The sequence below is a fragment of the Ochotona princeps genome, chromosome 19, assembly GCF_030435755.1.
Source record: "Ochotona princeps isolate mOchPri1 chromosome 19, mOchPri1.hap1, whole genome shotgun sequence".
Lineage (NCBI taxonomy): Eukaryota > Metazoa > Chordata > Mammalia > Lagomorpha > Ochotonidae > Ochotona > Ochotona princeps.
Genome location: NC_080850.1, coordinates 32805804 through 32818468, shown reverse-complemented (window position 1 = coordinate 32818468; position 12665 = coordinate 32805804). Strand labels below are relative to the sequence as shown.

At 41.7% G+C, this 12665-nt stretch overlaps 1 protein-coding gene across 6 annotated transcripts in view; it reads right to left on the bottom strand.

Annotated features, from left to right (window-relative positions):
* FAM13B (family with sequence similarity 13 member B) overlaps positions 1-12665 on the bottom strand; it is a 68713-nt gene that overhangs the window by 19600 nt on the left and 36448 nt on the right. For 5 of the 6 annotated variants that reach the window (XM_058677761.1, XM_058677760.1, XM_058677764.1 and 2 more), the window contains 5 exons: positions 10554-10686; positions 7404-7468; positions 4287-4335; positions 3514-3661; positions 4-69 (listed from right to left, as the gene is read on the bottom strand). In XM_058677761.1, the coding sequence (XP_058533744.1) occupies positions 4-69; positions 3514-3661; positions 4287-4335; positions 7404-7468; positions 10554-10686 (461 nt within the window). The remainder of the gene's footprint in view (positions 1-3; positions 70-3513; positions 3662-4286; positions 4336-7403; positions 7469-10553; positions 10687-12665) is intronic. The other variant, XM_058677763.1, reaches the window with a different exon arrangement.

Below are 12665 nucleotides of genomic sequence, written 5' to 3'. Positions count from 1 at the left end.
TACCCTCCCCATCTCTCTGCAGATGCATTGTTTTGAAATCAATGAGGGGAAAAGTGATAGGACATGACGCTAATAAAATGGAAAAAATGGCAAAAAATACTAAAGTGAACACACAGCACAGTCAAAACAAACCATACACATAACACAAAGCCAAAGATACCAAAAACATTTCCCTACAATCAGCTTGGCTCTCTGTTAAAAACCTTTTTTCAAAGAAATAACTACAAACCAAACTTTAACAGATACAAACATACATTTTCATTTTAGGAAATAAGGCAGAAAAAAGAAATTCAAAGTAGTGCTGGGTTGTTTTGTTTTTAACTCAGACAAGAATGAAAAACTAGAAACTGCTGAACAGGTACCATTTAAAGCTTTTCAGTATAATTCATCTGAAAAAGCGGGGGGGAACCCTCCCTCAGCTGGTCTTCTGAAAACACCCTAACATATTTCATTTCAGAGTTAAACCCAAGTTAGCAGGAGGAAAATGGTTTCCATTTCCACTAAAGCCAAGACTTTCTGAACAGCTACTATAAATTCATATTGGTGGTAGTTACATGCTGTTTACTAAGTGCATTCTGCTGACTACTCTCTTGCCAACAAAATAAAGATCAAAAGTCACATACACTTGGGCATGGTGAGGTTAGCCGATCTCAAGACACCACAATTTCTCTACCTAAACTGACATCAAACAAAATATGCCTGATAATAAGTAGCCAAGGTCTAAACAAAGTAACTTGGTCTCTCTTGATTAAGACCTTTTAAGATTCTCTTAATTGGGCCTGACATGGTAGACTAGCAGCTAAAGTCCTCGCCTTGAACACACCAGTAATCCCATGTGGACACAGGTTCTAATCCCAGCTGCCCCGCTTCCCATCCTGCTCCCTGCTTGTGCCCTGGGAAAATAGTGAACAGCCCAAGGCCTTGGAACCCTGAACCAGCATGGGAGATCTGGGCTCCTGGCTATGGATTGGCTCAGTAATGGCCTTCCTCTCTGTATATCTGACTTTCCAATAAAAAATGAATAAATAAATAAATCTTTTTTAAAAATCCTCTTAATTGTGGAAAATAATGTTCACTTTGGTGTCAAATAACACAGCTTACAAGCAGCCAATCTTCCAAGCACATGCACAGTTCATGGCTGGGAGGTTCCCTCAGCTGTTCTTACTCTTCTTAAAGTTACTGAGTCCTTTTCCTAGCACAGCCAACAGGAGTTCTCCAAGGACATGTCATGGGACTTCGGCCAGGTGATTAACTAGGAGTCCTGTCCCCTTCATTCCCACTGATGAATTGTAGAACAAAACAAACAATAAAAATCAGCTAGGCAGAAGATTCTCTTTAGGGAAGCTTCCAAGAACATGAAACTAGACAGAGGACTTTCTTACTCCCTAGATAAGAGAAAACATTTTCTATGATTAAAATCTAAGATCAGGACCTCCAGGCCAAATGTCATGGAATACTACTTACTTGCATCTTCTAAAAGGAAAAAGCAAAAATGTGTGTCACCTTCTTTCCTGCTGATCAGAGCTCCTTCTGAGGAACTTTTCAGCGACGATAAAAAGGTTACTTCACTTTCCCTAATTCTAGGGAGCATTTCATAAACTTCGAACATCCAGAATAACTCAGAACAAAGCAAATGAAAGGTAATTTTCTAAGTTACTCTAAGTTTAGATGCATAAATATACCAAAGAGTAGCCAAATAGCTAGACCCAAAGGAGAGGGATGAACAGCAATAGAAGTAAGTATAGATGAGTTAGTTTGGGCTTACAAAAAAAAAAAGTCAATTCAATCATGACTAGGCAAGCCAACTTCCATTATGATGACAAAGGAGTAGAGCACAGGTAGGCAATTATTCTTTCTACTGCCACCACATGTCAAAGACAAGAAAACCCAAGGATCTTCATTCAAGTACATTAACACGTAGTTCAGCTGACAAGTTCCAGATCTACTGCTTACTTCCACTGCTTCCAAGATCGCATTTTAAAGTTTATAAATATGCTATTAAAATTTTATTAGATTTTCTTTATAACATGTATCCTTTCCATTAACCATCGTATTTTTTCCCTGTAGCTACTTCCATAGTTCTTCCAAAAACACTCCAACATGTAAATCATTTGAAGTTTGATATTTATTTATTCAGTTGGATTCCCTTCATATAAAAAGGAAGCAAGGGCCCGGTGGCGTGGCCTAGCGGCTAAAGTCCTCGCCTTGAAAGCCCCAAGGATCCCATATGGGCGCCGGTTCTAATCCCAGCAGCTCCACTTCCCATCCAGCTGCGTGCTTGTGGCCTGGGAAAGCAGTTGAGGATGGCCCAATGCCTTGGGACCCTGCACCCGTATGGGAGACCCGGAAGCGGTTCCTGGTTCCTGGCTTCGGATCAGCACAGCACCGGCCCGTTGCGGCTCACTTGGGGAGTGAATCATCGGACGGAAGATCTTCCTCTCTGTCTCTCCTCTTCTCTCTGTATATCTGACTTTGTAATAAAAAAAATAAATCTTAAAAAAAAAAGGAAGCAATATATAACACAATACAGAAATGTTAAGTGTATGTTTAATAAATTTGAGAATGCAAACACATGATCTGTCTTGCATGCCTGTTAAATTTACACTTCTCTCCTTTACAAAAACTGTTAGGGTTCTCCTTTCATACTTAAATCGACTAACAGAGATATGCTACATTTGCTTATAAGTGCCCCTGGAATATCATTTTATAAAAAGGTACTGATGAGGGTCAGGTCCAATGGTTCCATGGCTAAATCCTTGCCTTGAATGCACTGGGATCCCATGTGGGATCCAGTTCTGCTTCCCATCCAGCTCCCTACTAGTGACCTGGGAAAACAGTTGAGGATGGCCCAAAGCCTTGGGACCTTGCAATCATGTGGACGACCCAGAAGAAGCTCCTGGCTCCTAGCTTCAGATCAGTTCAGCTCTGGCTGTCACGGCCACTTAGGAAGTGAACCATCAGATGGAAGCATCTCTGTAAATCTGCCTTTCCAATAAAAAAAAATGGTACTGATGATCAAAAGGAAAAGGATTAAATGCTGTTTCACCGGCCCCTGTACCTCATGACTATGCTGCAGCCACAGCAGCAAGGCAGAGTCGGGGCAGAGCCCACACTGAGTCCTCCCATTGGCAGTAATCAATCTGCTATCGGACTTTCAATGACTGGGAGATAACACTTGGTTAACAGTTAACAAAGTCTGTCCTCATTAAGAGAAAGAGAGACAGTGTGTGTGTGGGGGGGAGGGTCTGTGTGTGTAGGGTGTGTATATGTGCTAACTAGTTCTTACAACAATTTTCAAAACAAATAGATCAGATAAAAATTTCTAGTTCATGTGACAAAAGTGCCCCATAATTTCCTTAATGTATCTGAAAAAACACTCAATGGCTCACCTTCTTTGAAAGGGAAAACAAAAAGATTAAGGAGGAAAATATCCAGAAAAGGACAGTCATTACTGTTTGGAACGATTGTAATTACAAGTAACATCAGGAAAACAATGTGTATGGGTAACATTACCTTCCCATTTATCATCTTCAGAAACATTCCTCAGATCTAAATGTGGAATCTGGACAGAGTCTGCTTCCTCTTCAATAGCAACACTTTTACTTCCACATACTTCTGAAGCAGTATTGGCATTCAAATCACATATTGTGCTGCTGGAATCCTGGATTTTAAAACAACGAACATATTTCACAGCCATCAAGCTTTTCACACCAGGTTAAGGACAATCAGCAACTAGACAACCAGACAATCTTCACTGATTTACCGTGCTATCCAGACAACTACTCCAAACCCATCACCTTAAAGCTGTGGTTTTATAGCATGTGTTACTGGGAGACAAAATTTGGATTTTAAGTTCAGAAATGTGTATTCCTAACCAAACTCTTTTAACTTAAAGTGAAACTGTTGCTGAACTACAAACATTTGAGGCTGGTGCTGTGGTACAAGTTAAGCAGGTGCTTGTGACATCAGCATCTCACAGGGGACCAACTGTTAGGTTACATTGCAGCTGCTCTATTTTTGATCCCTGTTAACACAGCTAGGGAAACAGTCACCCAAGTGTCTGGGGCCCTGCTGCCCACATCAGAGACCCAGACAGAGCTGCACACATCACGTCCATTCGTGAAGTGGGTCACTGACTTAAGATATCTTTGTCTCTCCTTCTCTGTCACTATGACTTTAAATAAACAAATGTCCTTGAAACTTACCTACCCAAGAGTTATAGGGCAGGAATAATAACTGATTAAACCTAGGCAATTCTGAGAATTATAAGATATTATAGTTCTTACCAGAATCAAGTGTGACAATTTATCACTGTCAAATAACAAATATTCTTTCCTAAAAATATAAAGTTATCAGTATATTAGTAAAAAGGTTACACATTTCCTACTTAGATTTCTCTCTTCCCCAAAATAATGAGCATTCACAATGTGAGAGAACACACACACAAGCCAATTCTTTGGAGCCCTATATCTGAAAATCACACAATACTGAAAAAATCCACAGGAACTAATTCAGGTTCAGAAGTTAATTAATGTCCCCTATCACCTCCACCCCTACAAAACATTAAAAAAAAAAAAAAAAAAAAAAACTTCGTTTAAAAAAAAATGTCCACAATATATAAAAAAAAAGACTAAATCTACTCCATTCTGAGAGATTGCTCTAAAAAAACTTTTACAGATAGGTAGCTATGTCATTTACTTTAAAGCTATGTTCCATCACACGACAGTCACAGGAAACTATTTCTACACTGTTCTCTCCCCAAAATAAGATTAAGAGATTACAAAGAAAGAAATTTTATAATCCTGTTCACATATTAATCCCTCAGAAAAAAACCTGTATGTAAGAACAAGTGTTCCAGCAAGCTGTCACAGACCATCTCTGCCTATGTTATCAATCCACAGAGCTTCTGCTATTTCAGAGTAAACTATCAATAGGCCTACTGTGGGAATGTTGCTTTCTCCAAAGACACTGTGGCAATTTACAGTGGCACACACAAGTGACTCACACAGATGCTGCCAACTAATTGACCCTAACAGACAATATGCTCAGGAGATAGGCCTTGTCAAAATACAGCAAGTTGGGCCCGGAGCAATAGCGTAGTGGCTAAAGTCCTCACCTTACACGTGCCAGAATCCCATATGGGCGCCGGTTCTAATCCCGGCATCTCCACTTTCCATCCAGCTCCCTGCTTGTGGCCTGGGAAAGCAGTCAAGGACGGCCCAAAGCCTTGGGACCCTGCACCCACATGGGAGACCCAGAGAAATCTCCTGGCTCCTGGCTTCGGATTGGCTCAGCTCCAGCCATTGTGGTCACTTGGAGAGTGAATCAATGGATAGAAGATCTTAATCTCTGTCTCTCCTCTCTCTATATCCGCCTTTCAATAAAAATAAATGAATCTTCAAAAAAAAACAGCAAGTCAACTTCTCAGGTAATTAACCAAATATTGCTGGGTATGAAAAATGAACTGAATTCCCCTACAAGCTCAAAGGCCTTCCTTTTCTTAGAATGGGAACAAATAATAGGATAAATAAGTTTTACCCTAGCCAACTAAAAGCACTGATGATCCAAATATCAGAAACATGAGCTTTTAAACATGTAAAATGTAATCCACTTAACCAAGGTACTCTTGGGATCTGAAAGCAAGTTTGCTAACCTATATACAAGTTGAAGAGGAAAGAATATTTGCCAAAAAGACTGAATCCTCACTAAATGGATCCTTATTGTTCTACCAAATCTCGATGTCATCATTCTGGGATGCCTGTTAATGCTGTTAATCTTACATCTTCAGCCCATAGCTCCAATGCTCCCTGGGCTGGAAGAGGATCATGCCTGCCTCCTGAAAGGAAGCACAAGGAACTGCTGTAAGCAGAAAATCTGTGGACCTTCAGAGTACAGGGACATTCCAGAGACAAGGCTCCAAAGAACTTAGGAACCCTCAGAGAACAGATTCCAACACATAATTAAAAGTGACAATAACATTAATGTAAGTTTACAACCTGGCCAAAATCTTCAATTTAGCCTGCACCTCCATTACTAACGTTACCAGAATATCAAATCACCATTTTTCAGGAAGTTTTAATGTATTTCTTGAAAGCATTTGAAAGAATGAGGCAAAGGGGGTCCAGCATGGTAGCCTAGTGGATAAAGTCCTCGCCTTGCATGCCAGGGATACCACATGGGCACCAGTTCATATCCCAGCCACTCCATTTCCTTTTCAGCTCCCTGCTTCTGGCCTGGGAAAGTAGTCAAGGACAGCCAAAGCCTTGGGACCATGTACCCACATGGGAGACCTGGAGGAAGCTCCTGGCTCCTGGCTTTGGATCGGCACAGCTTTGGCCACTGAAGCCACTTTGGGCGTGAACCAGCGGATGGAAGATCTTTGTCTCTCTTTCTCTCTGTAATGCTGACTTTCCAATAAAAAAATAAATAAATCATTTCTAAAAAGAGAGAGAATGGGGCAAAGGGCAAAACTGCCAAATTCTACCCAGTAACTTATAACACTCTAGAAGGCTTCTACTCCAACAGATTCTAACAAGACTCTACTTTTACTCTACTTTTTGGGGCCAGTGCTGTGGCACAGTAGGTAAATCTGCTGCCTATAGGGCTTGTATCCCCAATATGGGACCAATTCCAGTTCCAGATAATCCACTACTGAACCAACTCTCTGCTAAAGTGTCCCAAGTGCTTGGACCCCTGCACCTATGATGGAAACCCAGATGAAACTTCCGGATCCTGGCGTAGGATTGGTCCAGTCCCCACTGCTGTGACAATCTGAGAACTGAACCAGTGGATGAAAGACTTCCCTCTTCCTCTACTTTGCCCTTTCTGTAATTCTTTCAAATAAATAATAAATAATTTTAAAAAGATACACTTGGCTTGACTGCTTCATGTATCTCCCCATCTCATTACAACTGGCCAAGGAAGTAAACAAACACCAACTATTTAAGATATAGTGGGATACCCCAAGATGAGTAAAATGAGGAAGAGAAGCATCCATCCTATGCCTAAGCAAATACTTTACTTACCGAGACATATTTTCCAGGTAGCTAATTAGTTCACTGATTGGTATACTCAGAATATCAATAAATTCCCAACTATTCTACAATTAACAAAAAGTGTTAGCTATTTTGAAGAATGCTGTGTTTTTCCCTTGCAATATGTTTTCAAGTGATAATACCTGTTTAAAATCGCACAATTCTGATTATTTGTATATATTTAACATACTTTATGCCTTCCATTAGAACAAAAAGCTTAATGGATTTATCAAAATTTTTATTCCAAAGTCTATAAAGAACTTCAATTCTCAAAATTACTAATCAGTAACAACAGAAATGCTCATAAAAATATGTTTAAAGTAAAAAAATAAATCTAACTTTGCAATTAAAAAAAAAAGAAATGCTCACCTCTCAAGACAGCCATCTTCACCCTCGCCATGGCCACCGCATGGCTCTAACAGTATACCTAGAGACTGACAGGAAAGACATAACCTTTCCATTAATGAAACTGTCAACTCAGGAAGGGACCTGCTAATCCAAATTAGGATATTAGATTATAGCTTAGCCAAACACCCACCTCCTTAGCTGCCATTCACAATAGTTCATAGGAATTCATGTTTATAACATGTAGGAACTTAGCAGGTCATGGCAAAGATCCTCTATTTCTTTCTACTCTATCAAATAATAGCTACCACCATAACTTTCCATATCTCTTTGAATTTTTCCTTCTAAAACAGGGTCTTCTCAGGTCCAGAATTAGGACCCTATGGATAAACCCTCACCTTGCAAGTGCCAGGATCCCAAGTGGGTGCCGGTTCGTGTCCCAGCTGCTCTACTTTCCATGCAACTCCCAGCCTATGGCCTTGGAAAGCAGTAGATGACCCAAAGCCTGGGACCTGGCACCCATGTGGGAGACCCAGAAGAAATTCTTGGGTCCTTGTCTTGCCTTCAGATCAGCTCAGCTCTGGCCATTATGACCATTTGGGAAGTGAACCAGCAGATGGAACATCTTTCTGTCTCTCCTCTCTGGAAATCTGATATACCTTTCTAAATAAATAAATAAATCTTGGAGAAAGAAAAAAAGGTCTTCTCAACTGATCCTGCTGGTCAACTGATTCCTGCTCTGTTTCTCCTTATTCATAAATATATAAATTGATAATTTGTCAACAGGAAAAAGAACCTGGACGAATTAATCATAGACCAAGCCAAATGTAGGAGGCACATACCGAAATAATCACCAAAGGGGACTGAGAAAGCATTTAGCTAGTCTAGAAACACCCAGAGAAGTGAGAGATACTGAAAGCCACCAAGAAAGTTTATCAAGGACTTGGGAATTAATTATATAACTCAATCAACATTTGCTATTATTATCAGAAAATTTTACATAGACATCACCAGTCTTGAGTCAGCATGGTTTCAGAGAGAAAGTAGGAGTAATGAGATAGTTGCAATGAACTTGAAAGTGGAGATAAACATTTGGCAACTTGGCACATCAGCAACCTACACTGGAGCAACCAGGTTCAAGTTACAACTCTGTTTCAAAACCAGCTTCACTAATATGCACCTTAGCAGGCAGCCGATGATGGCTCAAGTAAATCAATTCCTATAACACAAATGGAAGACCTTGACCGAGTGCTCCCAGGTCTTGGCTTCAGCCTGTTTCAGCCCCATCTGCTGCGGGTATTTGGGGACTAAATCAAAGGACAGGAGCTGTTTCCCTCTCCTCTTTTCCCTGTCTTTCAAAAGCACAATTATTTCAAGATTTATTTCTTCCCACTAGAAAGGCAGATTTACAGAGAGCAGGAGCGACAAAGAAAAAGATCTTTCATCTGCTGGCTCACTCCCCAAGATGCTATAATGGCTGGAGCTGAGCTGATCTGAACCCAGGAACCATGAGCAAAGAGCCCTTCTGGGTCTTCAACATGGGGGCAGTACAGCTTTGTAAGGCCCTGGGCTATATTCTACTGCTTTCCCGGGTGTCAAGCAAGGAGCTGCATGGGAAGTGGAGCATCCAGGACAAGAACCAGCAACAACATGGGATTCTAGCAATGCAAGGTGAGGATCTACCCACTGAGCCATCACGCCAAACACCAAAATTCTTATTTTTAAAAACTATGTATGATTGGAGAGCCTGGCGTGGAAGCCTAGTGGCTATAAATTCTCGCCTTCCATAAGCCGGGATCCTGGTATGTATTTCAGTTGCTCCACTTCCTTTCCAGGTTCCTGCTTGTGGCCTAGAAAAGAAGTAGAGGACAGTACAAAGCCTTGGGACTCTGCATCCATGTGCAAACCAGGAAGAAACCAAGAAAAAACTTTACTTATTTTGATTGTAAAGGCAGATATACAGAGAGGAGGAGGAGAAAAGAGAAAAAGCTCTTGGGCCCCAGCGCGGTGGCCTAATGGCTAAAGTCCTTGCCTTGAACACGCGCCAGAATCCCATATGGTCGCCGGATCTAATCCCGGCAGCTCCACTTCCCATCCAGCTCCCTGAGTGGCTGCAACGGCTGGAGCTGCACTGATTCAAACCCAGGAGCCAGAAGCCAGGAGTATCTTCCAGGTCTCCCACACAGGTGCGGGGTTCCAAGGCTTTGGGCCCATCCTCGACTGCTTTCCCAGGTGACAAGCAGAGAACTGGATAGGAAGCAGGGCCGCTAGCATTAGAATCGGCACCCATATGGGATCCTACATGTGCAAGCTGAGGACTTCAGCCACTAACATATCGTGCTGGGCCCTACAGTAGCTTTTAGAGATTTACTCACTTTCCCCTGAGCATCTCTCATATCTACATGAGGTATACACATTATAAAATTTCTGTTTTCACCTTGTTAATATGTCTTGTTACAGATCCAACCCAACAACAGCAATGAAAGGTAGATAAAACTATTCTAACTCACATTTTTCGGAAGCTCACCGGAAAGTACTGACAGGCTTTTAAAAATAGTCAATTTCAACCTAACCACCTCCAGTAATACCATAATTTGCTTTCATCTAGGAAAATATTTATAAAGTATTTTATACTAACTGCTCTACTCAACAACAGCCTCAAACTCTACTATAAGAAATGTATATTCTTAGGCCCAGGGCAGTAGCCTATCAGCTGAAGTTCTGCTGAAGTCAGGCATGTAACAGAATTCCATGTGGGTGCTGCTTCATGTCCTATCTGCTCTACTTCCTATCCAGCTCCCTGCTTGTGGCCTGGGAAAGCAGTCGAGGACGACCCAATGCTTTGGGACCCTGCACCCGCATGGGAGACCTGGCGGAGGTTCCTGACTCCTGGCTTCGGACCGGCACAGCACCAGCCATTGCGGCTCACTTGGGGAGTGAATCATCAGATGGAAGATCTTCCTATCTCTATCTCTCCAGCTCTCCGTATATCTGACTTGTAATGAAAATAAATAAGTCTTTTTTTAAAAAAGCGTATTTTCTCAGGGATTTATAATAAAGAAAATATGTCAGCAGAGGTAATGAACTACAACTTCTAGTGTCAGAGAAACACATAAAGTAATCAAAGTTGCATATTTAGCAAATCTTAAAAGACATTTTTTCCTCTTTTCTTACCTGGTTATTTTCTTCATCCTCAAATAAACAATCTTGCTGCATAACTTCATGGTCTAGCTTAGTGCCGGCCACAGATTTCGAACAGTCTCTGTCACCTTTACTGGCATTAATAATATCGACAGCAATACCAACCCTGGTAATAAAGGGGAAAATGAAATCATATAAAGCCAACTGCTGAATATGTAGTGCCTTTAAAATAGATGTATATTAGTAGTGATTTTTACTTGCTAAAGAAAACTTATCCTTTTCATAAAATCCAGCTTTTGGGGGCCGGCTTTCCAATATGGGGGCTGGTTCAAGTCTGCTCCACTTCCAATCCATCTCCCTTTTAATGCCCCTGAGTATGGCCCAAGTGTGCAGGTCCCTGATACCATTGTGTGAAGCCCAGATGAAGTTTCAGGCTCCTGGCTTTAGCCGGCAGCAGACGTGCTCATTCAGACTATACGGGAAATGAGCCAGCAGAATGCAAGATCTTATTCTTTATCATTCTTTCAAATTATAAGCTAGGTGCTGCAGTTGAGGCATAGCACATTAAGCCCCTGCCTGCGATGCCACCATCCCATATGTGTGGGAGTTTGAGTCCATGCTGCTCCAGTTCCAATCCAGCTCCCTGTTAACACACCTGGAAAAGCAGTGGAGGAAAGCCCAAGTGCTAGGCCCCCACACCCACATGGGAGAAACAGAAGCTGCACAACTCCAGTTTTGGTGTGGTCCTATCGTGACCATTGTGACTGTTTGGGAAATGAACCACTATAGACGGAAGACTGTTTTAGTGACTCCTCCTCTCTCTGTAACTCCATCTTTCAAACAGGGAAAAAAAAGATTCTTAGCCCTGGCACAACAGCCTGCTAACTAAATCTTCACCTTGCATGTGCCAGAATCCTATGACATGAGTGCTGGTTCATACCCCAACTGCTCCACTTCCTATCCAGCTCCATCTCTGTGACTTGCAAAAGCAGTTGAGAATGCCCAAGGTCTTGGGACCCTGCAGCTGTGTGGGAGACTCCAAGGGTGTTTGGATGGGCTCAGCTTCACCCCCCCAATTGTTGTGACCACTTGGGGAATGTATCAGTGGAAAAACATTCTTTCTGTATCTCCTTCTCTCTGTAAATCAGCCCTTCCAATAAAAATAAATCTTTAAAAAATGCGTATTTTTAAAAATAAACATGAAATCTGTCGTACGAAATCACTTCACTGTCTTTGAGGAAGACCCACTCACATGATACACAGCAGAGATGAGGTATGAAGAAAGTAACTGAAACTTTCTTTTGCTTAAACAGGTCTCAAGCAGAACAGAGTAACATCATACATGACAAGCGCTTGTAACTTAACTACTAGAAGCTGATCTAACAAAACCAAGTACAAAGGGGAGAAGCGAGTGGCAGAGGATAATGATTTATTAATAAATATTTATTCATTTGCTTATTATTTACTTTAAAGGCAGAGTTACAAAAAGAAGAGGGAGAAATCTTCTACCCACTTCCCAAATGACTGTAACAGCTAGGGTTATGCCTGACAGAAATCAGTGGACTAGAGCTTCTTTTGGGTTCCACTTGGTTTTATGGGCCCACACACTTGGTGTATCTTTTGATGTCTTCCTAGGTGTATCAGCAAGGACCTGGATTGTAAGTGGAGTGGGGCCTAGCACGGTAGCGTGGTGGCTAAAGTACTCACCTTGCACACGCTGGGATCCCCTATGGATGCCAGTTTGTGTCCCAGCTACTTCAGTTTCCACCTAGCTCCCTGCTTGTGCCCTAGGAAAGCAGTTGGGCACGGCCCAAAGCCTTAGGACCCTACCCTTGCATGGCTTCTGGCGCCTGACTTTGGATCAGCTCAGACCCGGCCATTGCAGCTACTTGGGTATGAAGTAGCAGATGGAAGATCCTTCTTGCTATCGTTCTCTATGAATCTGACTTTCCTATGTGTATTTTTTCATAGATATAAATATACATATAATGAATAGATGAAGTGGAGCACCAGGACTGAAAACAGCGCCTATGTGGGATGCCAGCACTACAGGTGACAGCCTAGTCCATTACATCACAGTGTTGCCCCAAGGAACCATCTAAATAGCAAAGGATGACTCTGTCCACAAAATGCCTCACTGACATC